A 19,189-nucleotide genomic window follows, 5' to 3' on the forward strand; every position below is an offset into this window, starting at 1 on the left:
TGGCTTTAGTTTGAAATGTTGACATGTTTTCTGTGAAGCGATGGAGAAAATGTACGGCAGAGATCACACACAACATGGTGAGAAGTTTCTGAACTGTCTCTACTTCACTTGAAATGCTTGACATCTATTCAGAAGTTACAGTTTCATGATGAAAGATGATGTTACAGGGTTTATAAATGTAGTAAGCGCATGTCACCCCTGTTGAAGCAGATTTACAGACGTGTTCTAACTAGTATGAAAAGAATGACTGATGTTACTTTGTACTAATTTCCCCGCGAGTGATGGTTTGTAAAGCATAAGTTCCATTTGTACAGAATGTTATAAATGTATACATTGTAAATAGCGTGGCCCTACATTTGCAACAACAATCATTGAAGAAGAATACAAAGTCATGTAGAGATTTGGTTTGTAAGGGAGAATTTGCTTTGGTTTGTGATGGAGTGACCCGGTCCACATGAGAACATCACCACCAGACGTCATAATAATAAACCACAACCTTCAAACGTGCTGTTGTGTGTCCGCGTCATATGTTTATAAATTCATGTTTTTATTTCAAAATGTTACTTCTGCACTTATGAAAATTAATTATAGTTTAATTATAGTAACTGTAGGTTTTGGGGGTTTATGGTAAAGCCACACATTTACTTTGGAAGATTCTATTCCGCAAGAACTGTGGTGATATATTTACTCAAATACGATCAAGCTTGATTTCTTAAGTGTTGTGTCTTATTAGAGACATTCGAGTTGAGTTTGAACAGTGTGGGTCAAAGTAAGAAAATGTTTGATATGCTTACGTTCACGATGCACTGTTGCCATGGTTACCACGTCAGCCAGCTTAACTTCTAAATTAGAAGAGTTGGGTTTCAAAATTCGTTTTTTTTATTTTTCAAATTTCATGTTTTATTATTGTGTATTCCAATTAATATCAATCAAACTGCAGTTGGTTCGCTTTGGTTTAAGTCATGATAAAAAACAGCTAACTAACACAATAAAACAAAATAAAAACATGATTTGTGCACGATAAACATGCTTTTGGTAGGTTTTACCTCTTTTTTCTTCCACATTTGTGTCACTGAAACGTTGTGAAACTCTCTTTGCTGTAGTCTGCTGGATGAAAACGGTTTAAAGTATTTTAGGGGGTACACTAGTGTACTCTACTGTACTGTACTCTACTCTAGTGTACTCTACTCTACTCTAGTGTACTCTACTGTACTGTACTCTACTCTAGTGTACTCTACTGTACTGTACTCTACTCTAGTGTACTCTACTGTACTCTAGTGTACTCTACTGTACTCTACTCTACTCTAGTGTACTCTACTGTACTGTACTCTACTCTAGTGTACTCTACTGTACTCTAGTGTACTCTACTCTACTGTACTCTACTCTACTCTAGTGTACTCTACTGTACTGTACTCTACTCTAGTGTACTCTACTCTAGTGTACTCTACTGTACTGTACTCTACTCTAGTGTACTCTACTGTACTGTACTCTACTCTAGTGTACTCTACTGTACTCTAGTGTACTCTACTCTACTCTAGTGTACTCTACTGTACTCTAGTGTACTCTACTCTACTCTACTGTACTCTACTCTACTCTAGTGTACTCTACTGTACACTACTCTACTCTAGTGTACTCTACTGTACTGTACTCTACTCTAGTGTACTCTACTGTACTCTAGTGTACTCTACTGTACTCTACTCTACTCTAGTGTACTCTACTGTACTGTACTCTACTCTAGTGTACTCTACTGTACTCTACTCTACTGTACTCTACTCTACTCTAGTGTACTCTACTCTACTGTACTCTACTCTAGTGTACTGTACTCTACTCTACTCTAGTGTACTCTAGTGTACTCTACTCTACTGTACTCTACTGTACTCTACTCTAGTGTACTGTACTCTACTCTACTCTAGTGTACTCTACTCTAGTGTACTCTACTCTACTCTACTCTACTCTAGTGTACTCTGCTCTACTCTACTCTAGTGTACTGTACTCTACTCTACTCTACTCCACTCTAGTGTACTCTACTCTAGTGTACTCTACTCTAGTGTACTGTACTCTACTCTACTCTACTCCACTCTAGTGTACTCTACTCTAGTGTACTCTACTCTAGTGTACTGTACTCTACTCTACTCTACTCCACTCTAGTGTACTCTACTCTACTCTACTCTACTCTACTCTACTCTACTCTAGTGTACTGTACTCTACAGCATGTGTGAAGTGTGTCAGTGCTGTGACTGCAGTCTGCAGAAGAGCTCGTGATGCTGAGAGTTCAGTAAAGGGGAGGAGTTCACGTGGTTGTAGATATAAATCCGGCCTCAGACGCCGTCAGACCGAGCCGAAGGACTTGCGAGCTCAGAGGGAACCCTAACGCTGACAAGCATGCCGGCAAAACCAGCCCCGATAAAGAAGTCGGCTAAGGCCGCCAAGAAGGAGGAACCCGCGCCTGCGCCAGAACCCGCACCTGCGCCCGAACCTGAGCCCGCACCTGCGGAACCTGCCCCTGCAGAACCAGCCCCCGCCGAACCTGCGCCCGCCGAAGCTGCCCCGGCTGAAGCTGCTCCTGTCCCCGAGGGTGAAGCTCCTCCTGCCGAAGCTCCGCCAGCGGAGGAACCCAAAGCTCCAGCGGAAGGTACTTCTGTCCCAGAGCCGAACTCATATCACATGATGATATTTAGTATTATAATGAGTATTATACGGGACACAAATGACCTCAAATCTAAGGAAAAAGTAAGATAAATATGAACATTTAATCACGATTATTTCTATAGGTATGTAGGGTCTACAAATGTGTATTTCGAAAATACAGTCATTATTATCATAATTCGTCATTGCAGCTTTAACAGGGTTAGGATGTTTGTGTCTAATTTATTGAGGAAATTAATTTTGTCTAGTTAAGTCTAATTTATTTAGCATTGCAGTTATCATATAGTGTAGAGTACTTGCAGATAGCAAGTATAACTTTATTTTTATTATGGACAATATCAAGTCTAAATGGTCTGGGTTTGGGGTGAAATATGTCTGAGACCTTTTACATTTATTTGTGGTTTAGTAAGATTAACCCTTACAAATAGAAATCAAACACTTAAGAGATGCAAGAAATCACTTGTAAAGCTTGAAACGTCCTTATCAATTCAGTGTGTATTCATGGCAGCTCACAGCTGATGGGTTAAAAACACATCTGCACCTGTTCACCGCACTTCAACACTGTGTAGTGAAGATAACAGCTGTTCATCCTGACGCACAACACACTTCATCTCACACAACATTATATCAATGCTGGGATGTTTCAACTCTACAATTTTGAGTTCTGGTTACGGACTCTTTGCCTCTCTACACTCCTGTTTTGAGTGTGATTCATTGACCATGAACATAAATTAAACTCATACAAAAAGTATTTGACCAAAAGCATCACAGTAGATTGGGAATTCTCTTAAATCGAGGAGTGAAAATCTGATTTCATGACGTACAGATCTAGTTGAAACAACCCAGCATTTTTTCAAATGCATAAAACATTTTGCTTTAATCTTCATGAAATTGGGCATGATAGCAAAGCAGAAGTGTTATTTCTTTAACTTTGTTGCTTTGATGTTGTTTAATGCAGAATATTCACCACCCCGCTTCATTATCAGCCTATCCCACTTTTAGAAGATTCATTTTTTACAGAAGTCTCTTCTGTGTTATTGTGTGGTATTACTGAACTGTGTTTCTCTCTGTTATCAGCATCACACTGGTGATCTGTTTCTTTTACTCCACGACAAAAGCAAAGTATCCATAAGCTTTTCAACACCTAAAAATAATTATTAAAATCCACTCAAAACCTTAAAATCCAGAGGAATTCAGAGCCTGTAGTGAACGCAGGAACACACATCACCCACTAAACTCACAGAGAGAGAGAGAGAGAGAGAGAGAGAGAGAGAGAATGCATCCATTCATCACTACTCGTTGTTTTCTTGTTTATTTTTCTTTGTGGATGTGTTGAACCTGCTACTATCCTCACATGTCACATAAGAAGACTTTAAATGATCCTCTGTTGTGAACTCATGTGTGGTGTTCATGTTTGAGTTACTGAATCAGGACATTCCACAGCATTATTTGCCTTTTAAATATATACAGCCATAACATTTGATCTCAATTACAAATAACATAGACATCATTTACACTCTTAAAAATAAATGTGCTTCACAATGCCATAGAAGAACCTTTTTAGTCTAACGATTCAATGAAGAACTGTCAACACCACAAAGAACCTTTGACTAAATGCTTCTTTGTGGAACCAAAAATGGTTCTTCTATAGCATGGCTGTGAACGATCTTTAAGGAACCGTTCATTTTAAGAGTGTATGATGACTATTTGAAGAGTTTGGTTCAAAAATGAGATAACAAAAATTATGTTCATTTATTGTGTTTCCAATTAATATCAATCAAACTGCTGTGGTTTATTTAGATTTTAGCCATAAAAACTCAAAAAATACAGCTAACTAACACAATAAAACACAATTAAAGTATAATGACATAATAAAAAACATCATTTTTGACAAATTGTAAAATATTATTCGACATAATCGCAATTATTTTAGATAACCACAATGATTGTAAATTCTTAGAATACAAGAGTGATCTGCAGCATTTCACATCCACTGTCACTGATCTGTAATTAATCGTAAGAATTGTCAAAGCCTTTAAACAGACTTTTAATCACCCTAATCACAATTATTAACATCAACAATTAATCCTCAGCCTCACAATTATGGAAATATTTTAGAGAAAATTGTGAGGTTGAAAAAACCAAATCACATCATTTTTGTTTAGTAATAGACCTGAACATCACACAAGAGGTCACAGAAAGTGTCTGCCGTGCTGAACCTGCAGTGTCATGTTTGAGTATTATTGGATGTGTATGAGCAACACTAATGCCTACAGTCGTGCTGCTTTATTAATGTACTCCTGCTTATTCAACACCAGCTGAAGCTCCGCCTGCTGAGGAAATCAAAGCACCCACACCCCCCCCACCTGCAGGTAAAACACACCAGAGGAATCCAACATCTACACCTCATTTATACACACGTATACCTGGACATCACATCTGTTTCTATGGAAACGTTCAATGGCGTGTCGTGTCTCTGTAATGACTACATGTCATGTTTGTTTGGTGTCTTCAGAGCCCACCAGCGAGCCGGTTGAGCTCGGCGTCGAGGACGTCAATGACACTTCAGTCACCATCTCATGGAGACCACCGGCCACCGTCGGAAACTCTGGTCTGGATGGTTATACTGTGGAGATCTCCAAGGAGGGAAGTGAGTGTGCTTTACCATCAGCCTGGACATTCAGAATATTATCTCAAGGCCTCAATCTCAAAAATCATTTGATTGTAAAGTCCTGCCAAGCGTTTAGTTTGGTCTTAAAATACCACCTGACAATACCGTATGCTGAATTAAACACAACGTTCATTAGTATCTTATAGTCTGAATCTGAAGCATCGCTTGCACCTGTCCTCAAAATGTCAGAGCAACATTTACACCCCACCTCACACTTCTGTCCCTATATGGACTCTGGCATTTCTAGAGCCACCGACACGTCTGCGGAGAGGACGGCTGAGTGATGGCCTCCAGACGTGAATACTGCTCAAGCTGCTGACGCTGCAAACACAATGTGTCAAATTAAACAAGCACACAAAATATTCTCTACCATTGGGCTTCTTTGAACAACAAAAATGAGAAACATTCCATCTGTGTTATTGTAATGTTCAAAACATTTGACCTTTATGACATTTAAAATGTGCCTTTATATAAAGTTATGTTTTTATTTTAAATGATTGCACAGAATAGTACACATTAAACCTTCTTCAACAGTGAGCTGTGATCCAGATCCACATAAAAGAGTTCAAATCAGAACATTCAAGATCATAATTCTCATATTTTCATTTGTGTTATTTCGCAACTTTGATTCTAAAATGTAAGACTAATGCTAATACTTTAACTTACATTTTTCTTTATTATTAATTTATGTTAGTGGACAATACTCAAACTAGTTAATTAAACACATTAACTTACTGTAACTTTTGATGTAAATATGGTTTACTATATAGACTATGATTAAATGCAGTGTTTGACTGTAGTGTGCATGATTTATGGATGGTTACAGAACTCAGTTTCTAAAGCACCTTTCAGCCGGTCAAGATCACTTTGACAATACCAAGGCAAAGGTTTTGTGTGTTATAAAAATGAAGCATTCATATGACGCTACTAAACGCAGGTTTGATTTGATCACAGCTGGCGACTGGAAAGCGGTGAACGAGGAGCTGACTGTCTCCTGCCGTTACGTCATCAAGAATCAGACCACCGGTGATCGTCTGAACATCAGGGTGGTGGCCATCAACGCTGGCGGCCGCAGTCCCCCCGCCACTCTTGCGGATGCTGTGCTGGTCAGAGAAGTCGTGGGTAAGATTTAAAGCAGATCTCATGATCTTGAGTGCTCGTGTGAAGATAAGAGCCATGTCCATCTCCTCACCTCTCACAATGTTCTGAAGAGCTCCAGCTGTGACATCATAAATCTACCTGACATGAGTCTGGCGTGAGCTCGTGGAGGGGTTGGCTTACATGCGTGTGTGATACCAACATGCATTCTATCTGCATGCGCGTCTTATGCGTCGCCGGAAGGTTACAGAAACTCTGATGGTTTTTATTTTGATGTCGTATGCATAACGTGTTCTGTTTGGTAGAGCTTTGCATCAGCAGCGTGAAGGTCATGTGGAACACACATCGTGAAAGAATAAAGGCGCTCACTCTGGATCAAAAGCGACAGTCGAATGCATAAAGTACATGTGGTTTGTGCAGATAAAGTTTAAACACTGAATCTGATTCCTCCGCATTATGGTTATGTAAAGCCTGTGTGTGCGATCTAAAGAAAGAAACGTTAAAGGAAGGATGGAAAGTCTAGCGCTCATGGAATGTAACATGAATCCGGACCACATGAAAGGAGGGCAGGGGCAGATTTTGGCAGAGCGCCCATGAAAGGTCGTGTTGGCCGGCGCTAGCCCCGCACTTACGCTTTGTCTTTTCCAATAAGAATCAATTCTGTTCAGAGATCCTGAGAAAATGTTGGGTAAGTGACTTTGATTAACAAGGATTAGGTGGAGAAGGTTTCACATAGTTTCAAAGCCATTGACAGCCAGCGCTCTGGATCCGCTTCCATGAAGAGCGATGGGCACAAGTGTGAAGGGTGGGAGTGGGACGGGTGGGATTCTTTCCCTTATGCTCCCGCAGCGCATGAGGAGTCAAGTGGCATCTAAGGTTACCTGTGAGGCTTTTTCAGCCCGCTGGAGATCTGTGTTTATTTACAGGCTCACTGGAGGCTTCAACAGACACCATTAAATTAACCCTCACATTCACTACTACAAACAAATCACATATTCAAATTGGTTTTGTGTTTTAGGAAGATTTAGAAAGCTTTTTCTATTCTTATTTGTATAAATGCTATGGTGATATAAGCTTTGTTTTTATTATAACTTGATGATATAAGTAGAAACACAATGTTTCTTTAAAAGTTTAATAATAAAAAAGGTTATATACTCAATTCAATTCAAATGTATTTCTGAAGCGCTTTTATTTTTTTCGTTTTGCATTGTTACAAAGAAGGTTTATAGAAAACATGTTGGCAGTAGAAACATAACAGTCAAAATAAGGAATGATAGAATGGGATGATTGAAATCATTAAACGTGTTCTGAGGTTTTAAGGATCATAGAGTTAAATTTGGTGTTAGTCTGAGCGCTGGATCAAATTTCAGTTCTCTCACACTGGAATAGAAAGCGGCATCACATGAAGCTTTGAGAACCCTTCACTGAATATTTGTCATCTTGATAAGGCTTTGACAGCCAAACACCCATGCCAAAAAACACATAAAAGAGCCTTACATGATGAAGGAATGAAATCTTCAAGCCCATCACCTCTACTGAATATGACATCATGTGTTTTCATTCTACAGATCGCCCCAAAATCCGTCTGCCACGTTTTCTGAGGCAGCGTTACGTGAAGAACGTCGGAGAGAAGATTAATCTTGTTATTCCCTTCAGCGTATGTCATCCGTTCATAAAACTTGACAGTGTTTCATATAAATATTTACATGTAATTATGTTACGAATGATCATCAAGTTACTTAAAAAAACTGTTGGGGTTATTTTAACCCAGCGTTGGGTCAAAAAGGGGCAAACTAAACCGTTGGCTTGTAAATTAACAAATTATGGGATGTTTTACCCAGTGGTTCTCAAACTGGGGGCCCAAGATGGATCCGGGGGGCCACAGATTTTGTGGTGTATTATACAGTTTATACAATCAAACATCAGAAAAATAAGACCACCACCCAAAGGCACTGATGTTGTATATCTAAATGTGTTTTGGGTATAATAAAGTTTAATTCTTTATTTGGGGTGGGGGGGCGCAAAACGATGTGCTTTACACAAAGGGGGCCTTCCAACAAAACAGTTTGAGAACCACTGGTTTTAAACCCATTGTTGGGTCAAACTTAAATATGTTCCTGGTTAGTTTTATCCCTTTTTGACCCAACACTAGGTTGAAAGTAATGCCATTTTCGGTTGTTGAGAAAATGAAGATGTTTCTCAAATATTCTCACATGTAGGGTAAACCACAACCCGTGGTCTCTTGGACAAAGGACGGTCAGCCCATCGACACCAAAAAGGTGAACATCCGCAACAGCGACAAGGACAGCATCTTCTTCATCCGATGTGCCGAGCGTGTCGACTCCGGTGTGTATGAGATGTGTGTTAAAGTGGACAGTTTTGAGGATAAATCGCAGTTAACCCTGCAAATCGTTGGTAAGCGTTCCATCCACAGACTCGTACGTACAACGTTTTGTTGTTGTTGGAGAATATTAACGTGCATCTCTCCGACCTGTTCACCAGAGTTGCCTGGACCTCCTGCCAGCATCAAGATTGTGGACACCTGGGGTTTCAATGTGGCTCTTGAATGGACGGAGCCCAAAGATACCGGAAACACAGCCATCACCGGATACACCATCCAGAAGGCCGACAAAAAGACAGGGGTACAAAACCAACATGATCTTCTGGACATGACTCATTGGGTTATCTGAGGATTTGATGATTGTTTGTTGCCATCTCTCCGCAGGACTGGTTTACAGTGCTGGAACATTATAACAGGATGAACGCCACCATCTCAGATCTCATCATGGGCAACACTTTCATCTTCAGGGCCTTCACTGAGAACAAATGTGGAAGAAGTGAAGAGGCCACTGTTACCAAACAGTCTGCCACAATCCAGAAGACAGGTACAGAACCTCTGAAGCTTACACATTACGTTTATTCATGTTTTATATCATCATATTGACACATTATACGTGAACACGGTTTTATGTGATAACAAAGCGTGTGGTAATTCATATTTTGGATTATGTATGCTATTTCGTGTTTGTTTATTTATTGTCATTTGTAACTTGACATTATATTTCATAACAAATAATTGGCACATTAAATCAGTGTATAAATAAAATCAAAGCAGTCAAACTAACAGATATGGTCTGACCTCACAGATTTTATGAGGTGGGTTATTTTTATGAAACTGTAGGCTACGATATTAATGGTAATATGAAGAGTTTGGTTCCAAAATGAGATAACTCCCCTTTTCAAAATTTTCAAAAATCTTGTTTTTTTTATTGGGCATTCCAATTAATATTAATCAAACTGCAGTTGGTTGGATTTGATTTAAGATTTTAATGTTTGATTAAAAATACATTTGTAGTTATTTACACTTAGTAATTTAGCAGAAGCTTTTATCCAAAGCGACTTAAAGGTGGGGTAAGCAATGGAAGCATTTGGGACACCATAGGGACAACAAAAAGTGCAATCAAAAAAGAAGACTGGTCTCATATATCCTAACACAGTATACAGAACTAAATTAGTGTTTTCATTGATTGATTGATTGATTCATTTTGGAACCAAACTCTTCATATAGAATTATTATGAAACATATGTGTGGATTTAATAAGTAATACTCGAGCTTCACCGTTAAACCGTCTCTGGCCTGAAAGCAGATTGAAGTTAAAGGCATGAATTCATTTGAATGAAACACCTTTTGAAATAATGAATTTGAAGGTCTAAGCAACGTGTGACGTTTGTGCATTAGATGTTTTTTTACACCTGATCAAACAGTAAATGACCCATGACCTAAACTTGTTCTGAGCTGTAGTCAGGTCATGTTTTTCCTCAAAAGAAACCTGTAAATCTAGTTTTTATACTATTTTTTTGGTTGCATTCCATTTGTCTTCTCAGTTAAAGCGATTCTCGTTCTGGCTGTTTTTTTCTTCAGGGATTGAATATAAGCCTCCGGAGTATAAAGAACATGACTTCAGCCAGCCTCCTAAATTCACCACCCCGCTGGCAAACCGCAGCACCACCGTCGGTTACAACGCCAAACTGCTCTGCTCTGTCAGGGGATTCCCCAAGGTATGTGATTTAAGAAGTCATCATGGCCTTGGTTCCCCAAAACAACGTTCAGTCAAAAGGTTCATAAAAGAACCATCAGCTTTATTTTTTAGAATGAATGTCTCCGTAAGAGATTGAGAAGAGATGTCAACAGTGTGTCAAACTGAGCTCAGATTTGTTTCGTCTGGAATCAAAACTCAATATCAACTCAAACATTTCTCATCAAATTTCCTCAAATCAAGATGATTTGACATGCATTTACACCTCCAGACTCTTCATGTGTTTTATGTTTTTTAACAGTTGTCTCAGTAGGAGAAATATCTCTCTAATAAAATTGAACAACATGCTCTGATGTGAGGTTCATAAGGTTTGTGTTGTACAGAATACAGTTTGTGTTTTCATATGCAGTTGACTCATGAGTCTAGAAGGTGTTAACAGGTATTCCCTCCGTGAAGTCTATCCCATATTCAACAGTTGATTTGTCAAAGGGTGCAGAGATCCAGTATTGACATAACACCAGATACACTTCACCTCCCACCGGGACTGAAAAAAAGATTTGAAACATGCAGCATGAGCTGGATCAGTGACATTCCTCCATCACCAGAACTGGATGTCCAAACCGCGACATGTAGAGGCTATGAAACTGCACCATAAACACTTTACTGTGTTCATGTCTTCACAGCCTAAGGTCGAGTGGATGAAGAATCAGATGGTTATCGGTGAAGACCCTAAGTTCAGGCAAATGAATGCCCAGGGTATCTGCTCCCTCGAGATCCGCAAGCCCGGAAACTTTGACGGCGGCGTCTACACCTGCAGGGCCAGAAACCAGCACGGAGAAGCTCTGGTGAGCTGCAAGCTGGAGGTCAAACGTAAGTCAACGCAACCCTCTGATGTTTCTTCTGTCGTAGACCTGAATTTACCTCGCGCAACAATAATTATGCCATTTCTGTTTGAAAGACTAAAAACACTGCAATTCTGTCTTCTTTCACTCACTCTTGAGTTGTCCCAGATCTGTATCGATTTCTTTGTTCTGAGAGAAAGATATTTGGAAGAATGCTTGTAAGCAAACAGTTCTTGGACCCCATTGACTCCCATAGTAGGAAAATTCTTTATAAGTCTTTGTTCTGTTAAACAAGAAAGAAGATATTTTGAAAAATGTAGTAAAGCAAACCGTCCTGGGGCACTTTTCATTTTTCCAACTACTCTTGGTGCTTAAAGCGGGCATAACACACAGGGTTTCTACCAATCTCATATTAATCTTGAGTACCTAAAGAGTAGTATTGCATACTTTGTATCTTCGAAGAGTATTTAGTTTGATCACATTTATTTAGAATAGATACAGCTTTACGATTGTTTCTGAAATCATACGGTGCGTGCGGGGGGAGGGGTAGACTGAACTAAAACACAGACATCAGTTTAACTCACCGCATGCGGTTCATGTCCAGCATCTTTTAGGGCTTAGTGCATATATCCACCATTTATATAACATTCATCACTCAAATGCAGTGGACAAACTAACACCTGAACATATGCTCTCTCTCTCTCTCCTTCACACAAGTGAAAGTGACGTCTGCACGTGCTTCTTCTCCTGCTCTCCATGCTGTCGTGTGGCCGTGCCGCGTGCTTTTCCGGGAAAATTTGTTACAAACAGTTTTTAAAAAACACTTTCTGATACCTGTACGGTCGCTGGGGAAGTGTATAGGGCACAGAAATATTACGTCATATGCCCAACTCATTTTTTGACAAGTTGACCATGTTAAGAATGAGAAGGGCGCACGTTTAAGGGGCTGTATCCACCAAGGCGCATTAACGCCGCTAATAACGACAGGAGCTCGCTAGAAATCGGCCACTGGAGGGGCAGCGTTGTGCCCAAAGTTGAGAATTTTTTAACTCTTGGCGACCGGTCGAAGGGCGAAAACGCATAGTGCCAGCACTGAGCGGGAAAAAAAATGTCAGCTGATGGCTTTTTTAAAAGTGCGGCGTTTCCATTTAAAGAATTGAAAAAAACACCTCGGCCGCAGGCGTGGACACAGCAACTAACATTGTTAAGAAGTCAGAATGCATGACACATAGTTGCAGCACCACTTTAAAAGGCAGTTCACAGCGACGCACAGAAGAAGCATTCAGTCAAAGGTTCTCTAAAGAACCATCTCTTTCTTACTTTTTTATCATCTGAAGAACCTTTTTTCACCACAAAAAACCTTTTGTGGAACAGAAAGGTTCTTCTGATGTTCTACGGCAGGGGTTCCCAAACTTTTCAGCTTGTGACCCCCACAATAACTCAATAACTTGCGACCGTGGCCTTGTGACCCCTCGGATGGATCGAAGAACCTTTTGAGGCACTGGCGGTGGTCAATGGCGTCCAAAAACTGTTTGCTTACAAGCATTGGTTCAAATATCTTTCTCTCAGTACAAATATGTTTACACAGATTTGGAACAACTGGAGAGTGAGTAACTGAAGGGTGAGTGTTGGGTGAACTGTTCAGTCAAATATTTGAGTGACCCATTTTGTTGCGAGTTGAGATTTCTTCTGTGGTTTTTCTTGTATTATCTTTGGATTGTTCCTTGACTTTATTGGCATAACAAGCCTTGGTATAGCAGAAGATTTTCAAATAGTCATTTGCAAGCCTACAAAACAATAGAAATGTTTATCATTAATGTTCACAAAATATGCTCCACCGCTGGTTTAAATGAATCTAGAAATTGTTCATATTTGCCAAACATAAGATGACTCAACTCAACGTTTCTTCAATTTAAATGAAAGTTTGTTTCTTTGTTTTTGTGCAGCTCTTTTTAGAGTCTCTTTGTTTTATCCAGTTGTTTGATCATTGAGTTATTGTAGCTCAGTTAGTTGAGAATGATGCTCGCAACATTAAGATCACAGGTTCTAAAGTAGAAGATGATGAAAGAGTCGCTATGAGAGAGAACCGCTGATCAACATCATAACGTCTCACAGTTCTGAGCCAACAAGCTTTTCTTTAGAATCGTGTCTGATGATTAGATGATGTGTTCTTCTCATGATGATGATGTCATACACGTCATCTTCAGAGTGTTGTAAATATGACCCAGTTATTGATGGACACGATCAGACACGCATGCGGGTTTATGGAGATCTGATCCAGATGTCAAACAAACTTACATGTTTGTTTAGGTCATTTTGCATTGGTTAGACGTGCAGTAGTGTGATGTTTTGCTCTGTTTTATTAACAGAGATTGTGATCCATGACGGCGAAAAGAAATGAAAGAGTCACACATTCATACAGGTCAGTTTCTGTACTTCTACTTCAATTGATACTTGAATGATAGATTAGGGCACCTGTTGTGTTTATCTTGTGCTTTTTCATGACTTTCCTCAGGCTTTACACTTCATTAAGAGACTTTAAGACAGTACCAAAAAGACTTGAGACACAAAGTTAGAAGCTCTCTTTGTTAGATCAAATCTAAAGTATTTAATACGCTAAAGAAATGTGTATTTGTATTATTAAACGTGGAAAATGAATATGGTTTTGGCTTTTGTAAATTCAATTTAGAATGAAATGAGACCGTCGAAACTTTGAAAGTCTTTTCAGATGTTAAGAACAAGATGTCAAGATCCTGAAACTCTAGTTCTTCTTCTTCTATTTGGGTCTTGACATGACATCTGTCTTCTTCCACTCGTGTCCTTACATGGCGGCCACTAAACTGGGAGTGCGAGGCCCCTGCTGGATTGCTCATAAATTAAACCTGTTAAGAGTCCCAGACTGAATTACACCTTAACACACATTTACTGGATCTAAAACAAATTGAGGTTTTAAAGGCGGCGTTCACTCATGTGGTATAAGAGGTTGAGTGATATTAACCGTGTTCACTCATGTTTCTAAAAAAGATCAAATAGACAAACAGAAGCATTATCAGTCGTGTTAGAGTCCGCTGTACATGCGTTATTGTCGTGTGTATTTGTGTGTGTTGTGGATGTGTTGCTTAAATTCAACGGGCCGTTTGGACGTTCCCGTTAAAACTATTTCGGGCCGGACTGACACCTGTTTCTTGTTTCTTCCTCTCTGCATTTGCTCCAATCCCAAGTTAGAAACGTCAGAATGTGAAGTCCCGTCTGAGGTGAGAACTAACAGAACACTCTCATCCTGAAAGATGTTTTAATCTTTAATTAAAGAAAAACTTTCAGCTGTAAAATCACGTTGAATGTGTTGCGTCTTAATTGATTAAATAATTGCCAGAGTTTAATATGTCAAATGAACTCTCACAGTGTTTACATTATCCACACTTTGAGAAAACGTATGATATATACACTGTGAGTGTTCATTTGACATTTTTTAACACTGGGGATTTTACTGTGCACACATCAGTGATATATATATATATATATATATATATTAATAATCCAAGTTGTTTAAAAAACGTTTTTGTCACGTTTTCACAGCTTTTTTATTCATTTCTGTGACAGGATGGTGAAGATGCCTTCTGCTGATGAGAAAATACATGAACTGTACATATGAAATAAACATATATATAAACATGCACATTTTCCTTCTTTTCCTATTGAATGTTTTGAGTGACTCTGGCGAGAGATCGCCTCTATCAGACAGACATTCACATCAGCAGTTATCTGTATGGACGTCTATAGATCCGTCCCTGACTGTGTCCCGTGATGAGTCTCACATGTGTGTCACATTAAACTTCTGTCTTTCAGCGAGATGATGTCGTCATGTTGTTTTTAAACCCAAGATTTATTCTGCAGTTCTTTAAATATTTGATGTGTTCTTGATATGTGTGATTACAAAACTTGATGAATATAATCAATATTTGTCAGCTGGACATGTTTTTGTCATTGGCTCTCACGAATATAAGCGAGTACACACAGTCACAGTGACTGGAACAGAATGATAAACATCTCTTCATTAATGCAAAGACTTCCAGTGGACTGTTCTCTATGTTCATCGCCATCCTGACAGAGATAACTATCCTTCAGTTTGTTGAGGTTGGCCAGCATCATGAATTCATCTGCCAAACACAACACAAACTGTCTAACTGAAGACATTCTGTCGAGTGTGTGAGGTGTAACTGCGATCTGACCTGTAGGGGGCAGCACCTGGACTGTCTTTTACCTCCATCACCACAAACACACATTTGATTTGTCGCATTCTCAGACAACACGGGATTCATACGTTATAAATCATTTTATCTACCGTTAACATCTAATGAGTTTTTTGTATCTCTTTCACAGAGACCCTGTAAACAAAACCTTTAAAGAAAATTGAACTGCACCGTTCTTCACGTCCCGGGTGTGATGTGTATTTCTCATCTACATCTGACAGCTAATATTTGTTTTACTTTATTTTGTTCAGAAGTCTTTAAAGGCCGTTTCTGCTTTGCATATCTAAATATTGTGGAAAATTGATTTATATTGTAATATATCACAAGCACTTCATGAACATTTTCTCTAAGATCTAGATTCAGACACAGGTAAGCATGAATTGATCAAATTCTACTAGATTCCTAATAGAATCATAAATCTTAAAGGAAAGAATTCATAATCCTCCAAAAATAAAAACCAAATTCTACAAGATACAGTGAAATTCTGAAAAAAAGTATTCTCATGTTATCAAAGGGATTTGATTTAATTCTTAACAATTCTTACTCCGTGGGATTCAGATAAATCTAGTCTCCGTTCATTGTTTACACACCGACACCGGTGAGGTTTGTTTCGCTCCTGTACGACATGTAAAGTCTCAGTCAGGCGTCTGTTCTTCTATCATTTAAAGGAACTATGTCATCTGTCAGTCTGAACTTTAGCATATAAAAGCATAAATGTGCAAATACTCATCTCTGGTTCTCAAAGCAATGCTTTTGTGATTCACGTGTAATCTGATAACACACACACAAGAGCAATAATAAAACACAGTTGATTGTATCAGGATTATTTCACTATTGTGACACGGCAGCTGGACAAACAGATGATGCCGGTGCTGTCTGTGACATTCAATGACAATCCACAACCACCACTGCACAAAACACACAACTCAATCAGACATCAGGTCTCCTTCACAACACACATTCCCTACACATACAGCCACATTCATAATGTTAAAAACTGATATAGCTTTGAGAAGAATTTAAGAAGCTTTGGCAAAACATGACACGCAACTCTTTCCCTTTTATGCCAAAGAACTTTGTCAAACAGAACAAAACACAACACAACACGCATAACACTACAGTACACTACACTACACTACACACAACACAACACAACACTACACTGCACTACAGTACACTACACTATACACAACACTACACTACACTACACACAACACAACACAACACTACACTACAACACAACACAACACAACACAACACCAAACAACACAACTAACATCCATAAAGAGAGAGACTTTGAAAGATATGTAGGGGTTCTAAACAGTTGCTATGTGACTTCTGGTGGTTGCTAGGCATTTACATGTTTTGCATGTTTCTGGAATGTGATCTATTACTTAATAAAGTCATCAGAATGGTAAACTGTGTGTGAATAGTAGTGATATAGCCACTCGTGTGTGCTGTGAAATGTGATGGATTCAATAGAAACTCTCCAGTTTGTACATGACAACAGTGACTCTGTCAAAGCAACATTATTAAATGCAGGAGATCGGAACAGTCCTCAGGGACTCTACATATATATTAACATGGTGCCGCTGGAAAATGCATCTGAAGAAATCTTGCCGTGTCATGGAGTTCTTCCGGTCAGATATATTCTGCTTCGGCCAAAAGCTGCGTTCTCACTATGCCAAGCTCTGCAGACACACATTTGGAGATGTGCCACAGCCCGGAGGACTCGCCGACTGCCTCGATATAAATACATCTCTAATCCAATCATAGAGCCGCTGCCTTCTATCCTGCCCCTTTGACATTCTCACAAAGAAATCCTCTGACGTCACACAGGTTATTGATCTTATTTTAAAACAATCACATATAGATGTGTACGGCTGGATTTGTTTACTCCACGTCTCTAGTGACTTCATAAACTCAAATCTAAATATTCAACATGAACCGACACAAGTGAAATAACATGAAGATTTTTATAAAAAGTGAGTCTCGAGGACTCCGTAATGTCTGTGTTGAAAGCACCCAGGCGAAGCGGAGGGCTGAGTTTATTTCATTGATTTTAGATATTGACGGACGAGACCCCATCAAACCCATTTAATTAGTATTGAGGCAGCGAGCTGAAAATGGAGATGGATTTGAGCGGGTGCACGGTGGAGTGACGTCATTCGGGTGGAACCTCATGGATATCACACAGACGTACACCGTACACTATCAGACACCATCTGGAGAACATCAGTATATTATGTGAAGAAACAACACCCTGAAGAGTCATGATGTGTGGAGGAGGAGAGAGAGTCCCATCACTCTTTAATCATTTACATAAAGCACATTAAGATATGCTGCTGGTGCACAGAGAGCTGGAGTCTGAACACAGACAAGACATATAAACCGTCCGTCTGTCCCTCTCACTCTTAAAAGTCAGTACACATAACCCATAACTTACCAAAATAAACCATGGGTTATAGTAACCACAGTTCTCTTGGTATGGTTATTGTCTTCCTGTATGAAATAATCCATAGTTTTACAACAGTTAAAAGCAAAACGTCATGTAGTTCAAGCATAATTTTGCCAATAATAAATAAATGTTTACTACTGTAATGCTTCTGCCCCATCTTCTCTTGCTTTTCTTGATCTATTGCAGAATCATGACAGAACCTCATGTTTTATGTGGAGAGCGACTCTTCTGGCCCTCGCCATACTCTGTCTCCAGTCTCGTCTTGTTCCTGCCCTCTTGTTTCCTCGTTACGATTTCATGCCCACAGCTGTTCCCTCCTGATTTGTCCCCTTACTTAATGCCCCTGTGTCTTCTCTGTTGTGCTGGATGATTTCTGATTATTTGGAGTGTTGGCCATGTGTCCGTGTCACCTGCCCTGTCATGAATTGTCATGTAAGTCTAGTTTAGTTATTTGTAGTCATGTCTTATGTTGTATTTAGTCTAGTTAGTGTATTGAGTTCTTGTGTACCCTATCTGTTCTGTGGTTTTACCCCTTCATGGGTTTTTGTTTCCATGTTTTGTACTTGTTATTAAAGTCCTTGTTACCCCTTATCCGTGTCTGTCTCTGTTTCATGACAACTACACTTTTATCACAAAAAACATTTCTCTAAAGGCGACTATGGTATTTGTAAACTGTGTAAATACAGATTGATAGGAAACTAACACAACTGAACTTTTACTATAATAAAAACATGGTCAATTTTCCTAAAGGGACACATTTGAAGTAGCAATATCTAGGGAACTATGGGATGCAATGACGTCTGATTTGCATTTGAATCGATTATTAGAGACTTATTTAATCATTTGGATCAAAAGCTTCGACTGGAAGATGTTTGTATGAACAAAATCTAGTATAAAAGGTAATTCTGTTCAGTTGGATTCATTCTTTGCAGTGATTTGTTCGAACTGTTTCTCCAATCTTTGGTAGACAATCTAATTTTGAAATAGGGTTTAATTATTAGCAATAGGACTGTTTATCACACTTTTTACTAAACATAACACGTCACTGTTTAATGTTTGACTCTTTAAAGAATCTGTGAATTTCTTGTAAAACAGTTGATTAATTCCAATGAGTATTTGTTGTCATATACCGAATTTCTTGAAAATTTTTAATGATCAGTTAAGCCAAGAGACTTTTCAATTGTTCT

The 19,189-nt window shown here is 39.0% G+C and overlaps 2 protein-coding genes across 6 annotated transcripts in view; both read left to right on the forward strand.

The window, feature by feature from the left end:
• nav1b (neuron navigator 1b) overlaps positions 1-507 on the forward strand; it is a 53,123-nt gene extending 52,616 nt beyond the window's left edge. Inside the window, exon 30 of the mRNA XM_056750227.1 lies at positions 1-507. This exon is cut by the window's left edge and continues 2,517 nt beyond it. The gene's annotated coding sequence lies outside the window, so the exon portion shown is untranslated.
• A 1,737-nt stretch (positions 508-2,244) lies between these two features.
• On the forward strand, positions 2,245-18,207 carry mybphb (myosin binding protein Hb). 5 transcript variants are annotated; one of them, XR_008906974.1, is made up of 13 exons: positions 2,245-2,632; positions 4,965-5,018; positions 5,162-5,296; positions 6,272-6,439; positions 7,984-8,072; positions 8,635-8,830; positions 8,918-9,057; positions 9,141-9,300; positions 10,338-10,474; positions 11,136-11,322; positions 13,664-13,716; positions 14,516-14,548; positions 14,895-14,968. XR_008906974.1 is itself a non-coding variant. In XM_056750710.1 (12 exons), exons 1-11 carry the CDS (start codon positions 2,383-2,385, stop codon positions 13,693-13,695), a joined length of 1,548 nt encoding a protein of 515 aa, XP_056606688.1. In that variant the 5' UTR covers positions 2,245-2,382; the 3' UTR covers positions 13,696-13,716; positions 18,189-18,207. The 5 variants fall into 5 exon arrangements, 2 of the variants coding, with proteins under 2 accessions (XP_056606688.1, XP_056606687.1); XR_008906975.1 differs by having other exon boundaries at positions 14,520-14,548; XM_056750710.1 differs by lacking the exons at positions 14,516-14,548; positions 14,895-14,968 and adding an exon at positions 18,189-18,207.
• Positions 18,208-19,189: the final 982 nt, after the last annotated feature.

This window comes from Triplophysa dalaica, chromosome 6 (genome assembly GCF_015846415.1).
Source record: "Triplophysa dalaica isolate WHDGS20190420 chromosome 6, ASM1584641v1, whole genome shotgun sequence".
Classification (NCBI taxonomy): Eukaryota; Metazoa; Chordata; class Actinopteri; order Cypriniformes; family Nemacheilidae; genus Triplophysa; species Triplophysa dalaica.